Source organism: Penicillium cataractarum (genome assembly GCF_028827025.1).
Source record: "Penicillium cataractarum strain IBT 29864 chromosome Unknown utg000007l, whole genome shotgun sequence".
Classification (NCBI taxonomy): Eukaryota; Fungi; Ascomycota; class Eurotiomycetes; order Eurotiales; family Aspergillaceae; genus Penicillium; species Penicillium cataractarum.
In genome coordinates, this window is record NW_026622743.1 from 2969115 (window position 1) to 2982472 (window position 13358).

The window sequence follows — 13358 nt, forward strand, 5'->3', positions numbered from 1 at the left end:
CCTTCGGCTATCACTTCCCCGACAAGGTGGATCTGCAGTGGTCTTGTCTCCCACCTATCGTGGGGAAGCCGTACTGAGTCAGACCAGCGTCCGCCTCTTGTTCAAAATGATCTAAGGAACTAGTCTGCCCACGATAGCGCAGGTCTGGAGCTAAGTAGAAATTGGAATCGACTACCTAATCGTGTGATCCCTGTTTCAGGCGCAAGGACCTGCAGAGTAGTCCTTCAAATAGTATATATGCTATCAAGCCCTCTCCTACTCGCTATCTCTAACCTTTCACCTAACTTCCTTCCCTATCTGTTTGCCATCATTCTATACAATGGGCGGCCCCGCACTAAATCCAGAAGCGCCGCTGACGGTCGGTGCTATGGGAAGTAGAGGCACTGGCTTAGCCTGGCTGTCTAATTCCGGTATTGTCAAGCTGAACTTGATGCTGGTCTTGTTCCAGGTCTCGAGTTATGCGACGGGTTATGATGGGTCTATGATGAATGGACTGCAGTCCCTTACTACATGGAAAAATTCTTTTAATAATCCTGGAGCTTCAGAGCTTGGTCTGTGAGTTATACCTGGCGAGAGTTTCGTATCTCCTACAGAAAATTCTCGAGGGGAAATATTCGAATGAAAATACTGACAATCATGCACTCAGTCTCAATGCGATACAAAATGTCGGACAGCTTATCACAATGCCCGTTTGCGCCATTAGTTGCGACAAGTTTGGTCGTCGCCCGGTACTTTTCGTCGGTGCTTTTATTCTCCTCATTGGCGTTGCTCTCCAAGCTGCAGCGCAGAATGTCGGCATGTTCATCGCTGCCCGAGGAATCATCGGCATGGGGCTCGTCCTCAATATCACGGCCGCGCCTTTACTTCTGCTAGAGCTGGCTTTCCCCGGACAGCAAGGTCCACAGGTAGCCATTTACAACAGTCTGTGGAATCTGGGTGCCTTGGTCGCCGCCTGGATCACATATGGCACGTTTCGAATTGAGAATACTTGGGCATGGCGTATCCCCTCGCTGCTTCAAGGTCTTTCTAGCGTGATCCAACTGGGTCTCTGCTTTTTGATTGAGGAGTCCCCACGATGGCTACTTAGTCAAGAGCGAGACGAGGAAGCAAGAAAACTGATTTGCAAGTATCATGCCAATGGCGATGATTCTGACCCGTTGGTTACCATGGAGATGGAAGAGATTCGCACTGCGCTCCAGCTTGAAATGGAAGCGAGGCGAAACACCTCTTACCTTACCTTCTTTGAGAATAAGGGCAATCTCAGACGGTTTTTCATCATCATTTCGGTTGGATTCTTCTCACAATGGAGTGGGAATGGTTTGATATCTTATTATTTGACGTTGATTCTTGACTCTATCGGCTATACGGCGGAGAGCACGCAGACTCTGATTAATGCTCTACTTACTCTGTGGGGTATGATCTGGAGTCTTCTCTTTGCTTTTGTTATGAATCACTTTGGGCGACGCACGCTCTTTCTCATTTCAACTGCTGGTTGTCTGGTCGTTTACGTCGTTTGGACAGCCCTCGAGGCCACCTACGAGATGAGAACAGCCCTGGATGGAACAGGAGGTGACGGCTATGCAAAGGGAGTATTGGCTATGATATTCCTTTACAGCTTCTTCTTCTCCATCGGCTGGACCCCTCTTCAGGTGACATATTGCATCGAGATCTTGCCATTCGATCTTCGAGCCCGTGGTCTGGTACTTTACAACCTCTGCGTGGCAATTGCCGGTATCTTCAACCAATATGTCAACCCAATCGGTGTCACCAACAGCAAGTGGAAATACTACATCACTTATGACGTCTGGCTGGCAGTTGAGCTTGTGGTGGTTTACTTCCTCTTTGTGGAAACTGGCAATCTCAGTCTTGAAGAGACTGCCGTTATCCTGGACGGCGAAGACTATGAGAACAGGCTCATTGGCACCACTGCATCTATGGCCGAGAAAAAGCTGGGTGCCGAAGGAAATCCCAGTGTCACGGTTGAGACTAAGGAAACTTCGCAAAAGTAGAACGTATTCAAAGTGGATATTCAGCCCGCGATGGGAAATTGCGATACCGGAATGGCACGATGTATCTAGCTAGCGTCTTCGGCGTACGAGAGAATTGAGAAATGCGTTTATTCCCCATATCTCCAGAATTAGTATTTACAACGGACGACTGCCGCCCCCATCTAATGTCTCAAGTGCGGGGAAGTGGACACCCGATACACCGCAGTGGATAAATAAGGCTGTGTTATTGATGGAAAAAGTACAGATAGCTAGGATCCCCGGGTTGACCGGTCATTCCCGGCCTTTTAGCCGATATTTTGCCGATGAAGGATCTCTAGTAGATATGGGAAAAGTAGTGGTGCGGAGTTACATGTATGATGTATACCCCCACATAGTCTGGGGTATTCTTCTTAAATTCAATTCCGCGAGACGAGAAGTTGGAAGCGTTCGAGCATCATCTCACATAGCTTTCAGATGAGATTAAACGATATTACCCGCTGCGCAGTTGCCAGCGGCCTTCTGGCATCCTGCGTATCGGCTGCTCAAATCACCAAGAGCTTGTCCGAAAGTAAGAGACCAACTGTTCATTGTGCTGGATAGTTCGTGTTAATTGAAATCCGGATAGATGCGCAAAGCCTTTTTGACTGGTCGATGCGTGTGAATGACCTACGCTGGGATGATTCGTATAACTATGTTTGGTATGCCGACAATGGAGCTTGGTCAACTCGCTTCACGGCGTGGTATGTTGCGGGTCTGCTGTTCCGCAACAAGGGGCAAGATGTGTCCAACGCGAAGGCTGCTATTGAGAACATGTCAGTTGCTTAGACATCCGAAACACCATTGATATCGAGTGATAGACCCATGGCTGATTCTTAATTTTCTACAGATTGACTTGCCAAATGACCGACAGCTACGAGTCTGCCTGGTATGGCACGTTCAAGCGTTCCCCTGATGAGCCGTACCCGACTCCAGACTCAGAACTGTACCCACCAGAGATCTACGTGCGTTCTCCACTGATTAGTGCCAAGGGAGGCCAGTATTCGCAGCCCTTAACTAATTTGAATTTGCTATAGGACACGTATGATCCTAACTGGAGAGAGTTCATTGGAACGCAGCTGGTACAGATCGTGGAAGAATTCTCCGATCTACTTGGAGACAGCCTTGTAGCACGCATCGAGGATAGCCTGGAAATCGCGGCTGTGGGCTCTATGCGACGCAATGGCTCATACCCCGAGGGCGATAATCTGACACCAGCATACTCTAACCCAGCCCTCATGCGTTCTTGGTACGTTTCCTGGATTGGTGAGCGTCGCAACAACGAGGTATGTGTTTACTGCCACTCAAAGGCAGATCCCGACTGGAATGCCAGACATAGATTGATACTAACATAACACATTTCAGACCTTTATAAAGTACGCCAACGACCAGGCTGACACTATCTTGGAGCTCTTCCAATCCACTGGCTCGAATGTGCTTTCTGAATACAATGCACCAACGTACTATGGAATGGATACTTGGGCGCTGGCTGGTGCAATCAAATACGCTCCCAAAACTGCTACGATTGTCAAAAACTCTAAGGTTATGTTGACTGATATGTGGGCAGACATTGCTGCTCACTATAACCCTTATCTTTCTGTGATGTCCGGACCGGTATGATACTCTGACCTGCCACCAAGACAGTAATAGATTCCTAACAGAGTCATGTTTAACAGTACGATCGCGCTTACACACGCGACATGGTCACAAACTCCGCGGTCGTCGACTACTTCTGGTGGGGTCTGTTCGGATACGGTGGCCCACAGCCAAACAAACTCGAGGCAGACCTGCTATACGATGTCACGCAAGGCGCAGCTTTGGCTCTCGTTGTAGACGTGGTTGCAGCGCACATTTCCAAGAATGACTCTGCCTGGCTTCAGTCTCAAGGAGACTGGAGCGGAGAGCGCCTGATCACCAAGAAGGTTCCTGATGCCCTCGGTCCTGACGCCGAGGTTCGAGTCGTAACCTCGTGGATCAGCTCAACACTCATGATTGGCGCCGAGCAGGTCAATGAGACCGTCAATCGGGGCCAGCAATACGTTCCGGCGATTGTTCAGTGGGCTGGTGATAGGAACCACAAGCCGCACCCGTATATGACGTTCTTCAGTTTGTATCCCACTGCATCGACTATTGATGCTGTTGCAGGACCTAACAGCCTGGAGATCTCGTATCCCAATACCACGCAGGACGGTACAAATATCTTCACTTTTGCGTTAGCACAGGTGCCACCGAGTTGGACCTTGATCAAGAAGAAGGTTGTGAGCGGTCTTGAAGATCTGCCTTGTCTCGATGTCACGCTTAGCGCTGAGGGCTTGGTGAAGCAGCCAGTCACTTATGGTTCTACACTTGAGGATAATCTGTTCTACAATATCTCCTATGTTGTACCTTCTGACTTTGAGGGAACACCAAAGGTCTCGTTCAAGTTCAAGTATACTTGTTAAGGGAGGATGCATGTGAACGGGCGTCGAGGGAGAGATTTCATGTTGCTACATACAATCAATGGTTGAGACTTGATGAGGTCACTTCTCAGTTCTGTGGACCCGAGAAAAGCTACTTTCTAGTCAATGAATAAGATGCGATAGTTATGCAAGAGGCGAATACTTCATTGATTATCTGTCGCCGTTGACCGACCCGGAACCCGGTCATTAATTCGAAACCTTGATCATTATGCTTTAGCCCTATTCCCACGGGCAAAGGGTAGAATCTTCATATAAAAGAAATTTACACCAGAATTTTGGCGCAGAACCCCTGAAATTATTCAAACTGAAATTGTTGGCATGTGGTAACCCTGCTCTGCCATTATGAGTAGGCTTGACGATTATCCCCTCTAAGAATGGGGCTGCTGTCTATGATAGTCTATGGAGGGTTACCCGCTAGTTCTACCCAGCCAGTACTGTAGAAATAATCGCCTATGAGAATGTGGAAATCCTCTATCATCGGTATAGTATTCAACATAGCTGGAGTACATCTTAGCGAGGCTTGGTCCTTGATGCTCGCCTTGTTTTTTAAAGCTATTCCCATCGTATAGAAGTCTAAGAAAGGAAAGCATTCAATTTCAACATCCGCTTTGTCTCGATTGGGCAAGTGAAATCCTTGAAGATACCAGAGCAAAGCAGCCTGGGGAAAGTTACCCGGAGATGTTTGCCGAGGTTCTGCGGGCGCTTGTCTTGATCTGGCACTACCGACGAAAGTGTACATCAGAAATTGGTGGATCGGTGGTGGCACGTGGCGCCATAAGGTCAATTACAGCCAAGTAATCGTTCTTTGATGTCACCGAGAATTTGGCGAGATTGCCCCTTTCGAGAGATATTGCCGTGGAGTACTGTACTACTGTACTATGGTAGACGTGACTGATAGACATTCCACATTTCCCCCGCACTGCCGTGCTCAAAATGGTTATTACTTAGAAGGCCTTCTCCAAGACTAGACAATCTAGTATTTCGTCATGGCTTGGAGGTTTAAAATATAGAAAAGCACCCGGCAAGGCTATCGGCCGATGATTATACCGAGTTTTCCGACCTTTTTCACCTTTAACCGATAGGAACACGCAGAGCACTTACTAGATTCGTTTCTCTGGGCGCTTCTCCACTACTACTCTCCCCGTAACTAACTCGGCAACTTGTGGAACATTATTGGACCCGCACCGAATCTCCATTGGTGGGGGTTGAGTTCAATTGAGGCGGGGGTAGCTGTGTCAATTGGGTATTTGTAGCAGGTCAAGTCCTATTTCTACTAACACTGGCTCACCTGCACTTTGACAATTCTCTCGCCCCTCTTTGCAACTCTTTCGTATTTATAGGGCATCGAATATCCCACGATTATTTGCATGTGGTGAAGTTCACACTCTTTAACTCCCATCCTTTTAGTCCCTTTCGATCATGTCGTTTCCCAAGGCTCGACCGGACTGGAACAATCTCAAAGTCCTTCACAAAAATACACTCCCACCACGGGCGCATTTCTACCCCTACGCTTCCGAGGAAAAGGCCCTCGCATTTGACCGCGAGAAGAGTGAATATATCTCCCTCAATGGCACCTGGAAGTTTCGCCATGACGCTTCACCCTACGAGGCACCAGAATGGTCATCAGTCAACCCTTTGACGTGGGACGACGTTAAAGTTCCTGGAATGTGGCAGCTACAAGGATATTCGCACCCGACGTACACAAATGTCAACTACCCATTCCATGTTAATCCGCCCGAGGTGCCGATTCTTAATGAGACTGGGTCTTACTGGAGGCAGTTCGTGACACCGGCTTCCTGGGATGGACAGCAGATTCGCATCCGATTCGAAGGTGTCGATAGTGCATTCCATCTTTGGGTCAATGGGACTGAGGTTGGATACTCTCAGGGAGCGCGAAACCCCAGTGAATTTGATATCACCGCCTTGCTTCAATCTGCTGGCTCAGTAAACACTCTTGCAGTGCGCGTGTACGAGTTTTGTGATGGTTCGTATATCGAGCGACAAGATCAGTGGCTTCTGAGTGGTATCTTCCGAGACGTCGGCCTCTTGGCTTTCTCGAAAGACTCAATCGTGGATTTCGATGCTGTTGCAACCCTCAGCGAGGACCTCTCGATCGGTGAGCTCCTCACCAGTGTCAAGACACAGGGTGAAAGTGGCACTGTCGAGGTCAAACTCTATCGTCCTGACGGCAGTCTCCTTGAAGAGTCCAGCTTCCCGTCGACGGAGTCAAAGGTCCTCCAAGTGTCCGGTGATGACTTGAAGCTGTGGTCGGCTGAAGATCCCGTCCTTTACACTTTACTCGTCTCATTTAACGGCCGAACTATTCCACAGCGCATTGGTTTCAGACGCATTGAGCGAAAAGGCGGCAATTTCCTGGTGAACGGAAGACCGATCATATTGTACGGCATGAACCGACATGAGCACCATCATCTGTACGGGCGCGCCGTGCCGTATGAGAGCATGCGTGCAGACCTCGTTCTGATGAAAAATCATAACATCAACGCTCTCCGATGCAGTCATCAACCTAACGATCCCAGGCTCTACGAAGTTTGTGATGAGCTGGGCCTCTATGTCATCGCCGAAGCTGATCTGGAGACGCACGGCTTTGACCCTGTTGAACGGTCGAACATTCCGAACCAGAATCTCATGAGCGAGCATGAGATCCAGGAGACATCGTACAAGATGGCAACTAAATGGACCTCTGACAACCTTGAGTGGAAGGACGCTTATCTTGATCGGGCTGTTCAGCTTGTCCAGCGATTCAAGAACTATTCTTGCATCATTTTCTGGTCACTTGGTAACGAGGCGTTCTATGGTCAAAACCATGCGAGTATGTACAAGTGGATCAAGGAGGCTGATCCGACCCGTCTCGTTCACTATGAGGGTGACAGAGATGCTATCACTGCTGATATGTATTCCACAATGTACTGGAGTGTGGATGCCCTCAAGCAGCATGTTATTGACAAGCCTGACAAGCCCATGATTCAGTGCGAGTATGCTCATGCTAGTAAGTCTAAGCTTTGAATGTCGCATCATTTGTTCACGCCAACTAACTCTTTTTTTCAGTGGGTAATGGTCCGGGTGGGTTGAAAGAATACATCGAAGCCTATCGCACCGAGCCGCTTCTGCAAGGTGGTTTCATCTGGGAGTGGTGTAACCATGGCCTTCTCAAGAGAGAGGGTGACTTGTCATACTATGCGTATGGTGGTGACTTTGGAGATCAGCCGAACGACGCAGACTTTATCCTTGATGGAATGGTCTTTTCCGACCACACCCCTACCCCTGGACTGATCGAGTACAAGAAGGCAATTGAGCCGGTCACAATCTCCTTCAAAGACGGCCAGCTGGAAGTGGTGAATCACTACGGTTTTAGCACTCTTGACCATCTTTCAGTTTCGTGGCACATCGTCAAGGAGTCAGGGAACACAGAGCCCGTGCCATGGCAGCTACCCGAGATCAAGCCTGGCGAGTCAAAGCTAGTTAGCCTCCCAGAGGGTGTTAGTCTCGGATCTGAGCCTCATTGGTTCGCTGCCAACTTCTCCTTGAAGAACGCCACGGCGTGGGCACCGCAGGGACATGAGATTGCATGGGCTCAGGTCCCATTGTTCGAAGAGCAGAAGCTTACACTTTCACTCTCTCCAACTTCATCGCCTCTTCCACTTACTGTCAGCGAAGGACTAGGCAAGCTCTACATCAACTCGGACAACTTCGCGTCTCACTTTACCTACGATCTGGTCCGAGGTAATCTGTCTTGGTCCACCGAGTCCGGCAAGGTATTCAACAGCGGACCTCAGCTAGGAATCTACCGTGCCTTGACTCAGAACGACATCGGCGGTGGCGGTCCCTGCGCCGAATGGAAGCGATTCCGCGTTGAAAGCTGTCGCATGCTCGTCCACTCCTCAAGCTGGAACGTCAACGATGACGGAAGCATCTCAATCACAACCAAAGTCCGAGTCGCACCCACCGTCCTAGAATGGGCCATGGTAGCCGATCTCAGTTACACAATCACCGAGTCTTCCGTCCATCTCCACGTCAAGGGTGATTTCACTGGCACTTACCCGAAAGAAATCCCCAGAATTGGTCTCACCATTCGCCTGCCCCGTCGCTACGAAGCTGCAACCTGGTTCGGCCGAGGTCCCGGCGAGTCGTACCGCGACAAGAAGGCAGCCGCTCGCTTTGGAACGTACACATCCACCCTTGACACCGGTCTTGAGACACCGTACGAGTGGCCGCAGGAGAACGGTAATCGCACCGACACACGGTGGGTTCGTGTCCACGCGTCGGCCGCCGAGAACGCTTATGCTGCCTCTGCGGGTGCAGATTCACCTTTGCCAGCAATCGAGGCCAGAATGGACACTCCTTTCAATTTCTCGCTTAGCAGGTATGCGATCGAGGAGTTGGATCGTGCGAAGCACCCGCATGAGCTTTCGGAGTTGGATGGGGAGACGGAGTTTAATGTTGATTTTGCGCATCATGGGATTGGGACTGGTAGTTGTGGACCCGGTCCGTTTGAAGGGAATAGATTGGAGGCTGGGCCGTTTGAGTTTAGTACTGTGTTCCGGTTGATTGATGGGAAGGGTGAGTGAGGGATTAGATATGGGTTGTGTTATTTTGGGATGCTCGGGATATATAGAATGACAGCCTCGAAATAGAGGATACGAAATTGCGCACGTTACGGTAGGCTGAATGAATAATGTTTGATCGTTTACCCATGATTTATTTCTTCGTCTGAACCATTATGGATGTTACGTTATCCCTGTTTGGATTCTGGTATTCTCCTGGGCAGGGGATATACTCTGTTGATCAGGGGTGCATCACCACCTAGGGGTCGACATTGTTACGATTCGTAGATGCGGAAAGTCTTGCGAACGAACTGGCGAGAAGTGTTTGCATGGGAGTTGCCGAAAAGGGAGGGCCCTATAAAGGCAATCCCTTTGGGTGGATTAGAATCTTCCTTCTCTTCTTCTTTCTCTAGATTTAGTTGCCTCGTTTAAACAGTACCGAATTGATTCATAATCTTTTCGCTTGACCGTAACATACAACTAAATCTCACCCTTTATCTTTCCTTCTAGTCACTGGCTGAGCGAAGAGACGCGTACATACGTGCTCTCTAGCTACCTAGTGACTACACCACTCAACCGAACGAACCTACGAAGAACCGTTGCACCAAGATGGCTAGCAACGTGACCGAACGCCCCCGCCGTGGTGGCAGAAGATCCCTGACCCTCGATGAGCAGCCCGACGCTGAGAAGATCGAGGTGACCGATACCGACGAGCTGATCCGTTGGATCCAGAAAGACCCCGAGACCGCATGGAAGGTCTTGTGCAACCGCATGAAGGATATCGAAGACCTGAAAGGCCAGATTGCTGCCCTGACCGCCGACCACCAAGAAGAGATCGTCGACCTCCGTGAGCAGATTGTCTCAATGACCGAACGAGAGGATTCCGTTGCCCGTGACCAGCAGGTGGAGGAGGAGTACGCCCGAATGCGAACTGAAACTGAAACCCTCCGGAAGGAGCGTGATAGCCTGTTGACCGTGATGAATATGATGCGAACCGACGATAACCGTGTGTTGCGAGAAGCCTCGGTGACCCCTTCTACTGCTGGTAACAGGAAGTCGACCAAGATGCCTGATCCTCCCATGTTCAACGACGGAAAGGATGTGAAGTTCAAGGATTGGAAGACCGAGATGAAGCGTAAGCTTCTATTGAACGAGGACCACTATCCAACTTCTGCCCACCAGCTCGCGTACGTGAGTAGTCGCTGCGAAGGAAAGGCACTCCGACACATCAACCCCCGAATGCAAGAAGACGCTACCGCCGCGTACCGAACTGCGCAGGACGTTTTCGACCACCTACAGAGTGTCTTCCACGACCCGAACCATCAGCAAGTTGCCCGTGACGATTACCTCGCCCTAAAGATGGAGCCTAAGCAGGATTTCGGTGATTTCCTGGCCGAATTTACCTACCTTGCGGAGGAGGCCGAACAGCCTGTGGATCTTCGAAAGCGTGATCTGTACCGGAAGCTTCCTGCCCTCCTCCAGAACCAGGTGATGATTGATGCAGGTCAAGGCTCTGTTACCCTTGAAGAGTTCGTGCAGAAGTGTCAGATTGCTGCCCGTTTAATTTCGCAGCAGATCGCCAATCGTGCAAGTAACCGTAACCCGAACCGTACGAACCCTTCGAATCGTACTTCAAGCGACCCACAGAACTCGAAACCCTCAAACCGCCCTGATGACAAGGAGAAGGCTACCCTCCTAAAGGAAGGACGTTGCTTTGTGTGCCGCGAACAGGGCCATATCTCTCGAAACTGCCCCACCAAGAAGTCCACCCCCACAATTGCTGCCGCCGCCGCCGAACCGAAGCGAAAGGATTCGAATTTGAAGAAGACGGACGACCTGAAAGCCGCGGAAGAGAACGATAGCGATTCGGGAAAAGAGTAAACCTGGGGCAAGTCTCCATCCCAGGTTCGATGGTGTCAAAGGTGGATTTACGGAAACTGTTGTCCTCTGCAGAAGATAGTTTAACCTTTCAAGCTAGAGTAGCTATCAATGGACGAACAGTGAGCGTTTCTTGCCTTGCAGATACCGGAGCAGATGGGTATATCTTTATCGACTACGACCTTGTGAAAACAATGATTAATGGCCTAGGCCTACGGACCAGAAGACTCCCCCGAGAGTGTCCGATCACTGGGTTTGACGGATCCTTACGAGAACCGATTACCCACGCAGTGAAACTCTCGTTGATGATTGATGAGCGCGTACAACAACGTCAGACCATGTTGGTGACGGATCTTGGAAACCATGACCTGATTCTCGGAAGGATATGGTTCGAAACCTATGGGATACTTCCTGATTGCAAGAACCGAAGGCTTTTGTGGCCAGACCAGCCCTCGCTACAAGACCAGGTAAAAACTGGCATGGTGAAACCTATCCCGAGACAGATCCTGAAGCGACCACTAGTCAACGATCTCCACCAGAAGGACGCAGACCGGAGAGACCAGTTAATAGAAGCCCAGATCGTGAAGGAATCCCGAAGAACGATTCGAACAACCTATGGAGCCTCCCACCAAGAAGACTCAGTGGGCAAGATGAACCGATCTCTCCGAGACGAGTTAGTTATTTCCCAGAAGAAGAGACTTGAGGTCGACGATCTTCCCCGGAAAGGTATCGAGATTGCAGCGATCGGAGGAGTCGGCTTCCACCGTCATATGCAACGTGAAGGAACAGAGACGTTCGTAACCTCGATAGCCCAGATTGATCGAATTCTCGAAGAGAAGCAGAGCCCAGAACATGCACTAGAAGCTGAGGAGATTCGTGCGCGTGTCCCAACTGCCTATCATCAGTTTATCGATGTCTTTTCTAAGATCGATTCAAATACTTTGCCACCACTGAGAGGTAGTCCCGATCACAGGATTGAACTCGACGGATCTGTCTACTTGAATTACTGTCCCTTGTACAAAATGAGTGAAGAAGAACTACGCTTTGCTAAGGATTACATCACGCAAAACCTCGCGAAAGGGTTTATAGTACCCTCCACAGCACCGTACGCCTCACCAATCCTAATGGCCATGAAACCAGGTGGAGGCCTCCGATTCTGCGTGGACTACCGGAAGTTAAACGAACTGACTAGGAAAGACCGTTACCCTATCCCTTTGATTGACGAACTACTACAAAGAGTAGGGAGGGCAAAGCGGTTTACCAAGTTGGATATCCAGCAGGGTTTCCACAGAATTCGGATGCACCCGGAATCCGAAGATTTGACGACCTTCCGCACTCGATATGGTTCGTATAAATACAAAGTGATGCCTTTCGGATTGACGAATGGACCCGCGACCTTCCAACGATACATAAACCATGCCCTCGGAGATTATCTGGACGACTTCTGCACCGCGTTTATCGATGATATCTTGATCTACACAGAGGGTGACGAGCAGCAGCACGTTGAGCACGTTAGAAAGGTCCTAACCAGATTGCGAGCTGCAGGCCTACAGGTAGCTATCCAGAAGTGTGAGTTCCACACTATGGAGACGAAGTTCTTAGGCTTTATTATCGGAACGAGCGGCATTCGCGTGGACCCTGCCAAGATTGAAGTGATCGACGCATGGCAGTCGCCGAGTACAGTCAGAGGCGTGCAATCGTTCTTAGGAATGTGCAACTTCTACCGTCGATTCATCAAGGACTACAGTAAGATTTCCAGGCCTTTACACCGATTAACCAGGAAGGAAGTGCAGTTTAAATGGGACGACGCGTGCCAAGCAGCCTTTCAGAAGCTAAAGCACATGCTGACGACCACGCCCGTACTGGCACACTATGACCCTTACGCACTCACGCAGATCGAAACCGACGCCTCGGATGGTTGTTTAGGCGCTGTTCTTTCGCAGAAGGGAGCGAACGACGGTTGGCATCCAGTGGCGTATTTCTCAAAAACCATGAATCCTACGGAGCAGAGCTACTACACCCACGATAAGGAGATGCTGGCGATTATCCGCGCACTGGAAGAGTGGCGAGCCGAACTGGAGGGCTTACAACGTACAGATCGATTTAATATCTGGACTGATCACCAATCCCTCCAGTATTTTATGACTACTCGAATGCTGAACGCAAGACAAGTACGCTGGGGAGAGTCCCTCTCACGGTTTCACTTCCAAATCCGCTACCGCCCAGGGAAGGGCAATGTGGTGGCCGACGCACTGTCTCGAAAGGACCGACCGACCGGCCAGCGAGCCGAACAGATCCTGTTACCCCGAGAAGTACTAGAGCAGGGTACCCATCCAGATGATCCACTGCCCGTGGAGCTCACCCCCGTCTCCTGCGGACTTACGGGATCATTTGCTCCTAACGGAGCTAGTCCAGCGACTCCGAGACACACCGAG

At 50.1% G+C, this 13358-nt stretch overlaps 3 protein-coding genes across 3 annotated transcripts; all 3 read left to right on the forward strand.

The window, feature by feature from the left end:
• Nucleotides 1-319: 319 nt before the first annotated feature.
• On the forward strand, nt 320-2009 carry N7496_008621 (uncharacterized protein; the record flags this gene model as incomplete). Its single annotated transcript, XM_056701540.1, has 2 exons — nt 320-555; nt 647-2009. The coding sequence occupies 2 exons, from the start codon at nt 320-322 to the stop codon at nt 2007-2009; spliced, it is 1599 nt and encodes a 532-aa protein (XP_056553603.1).
• A 453-nt stretch (nt 2010-2462) lies between these two features.
• N7496_008622 (uncharacterized protein) lies at nt 2463-4465 on the forward strand (the record flags this gene model as incomplete). Its single annotated transcript, XM_056701541.1, has 6 exons — nt 2463-2556; nt 2614-2800; nt 2875-2989; nt 3062-3310; nt 3390-3638; nt 3701-4465. 6 exons carry the CDS (start codon nt 2463-2465, stop codon nt 4463-4465), a joined length of 1659 nt encoding a protein of 552 aa, XP_056553604.1.
• Nucleotides 4466-5902: 1437 nt separating this feature from the next.
• N7496_008623 (uncharacterized protein) lies at nt 5903-9069 on the forward strand (the record flags this gene model as incomplete). The annotated part of the gene is made up of 2 exons (XM_056701542.1): nt 5903-7490; nt 7550-9069. The coding sequence occupies 2 exons, from the start codon at nt 5903-5905 to the stop codon at nt 9067-9069; spliced, it is 3108 nt and encodes a 1035-aa protein (XP_056553605.1).
• Nucleotides 9070-13358: the final 4289 nt, after the last annotated feature.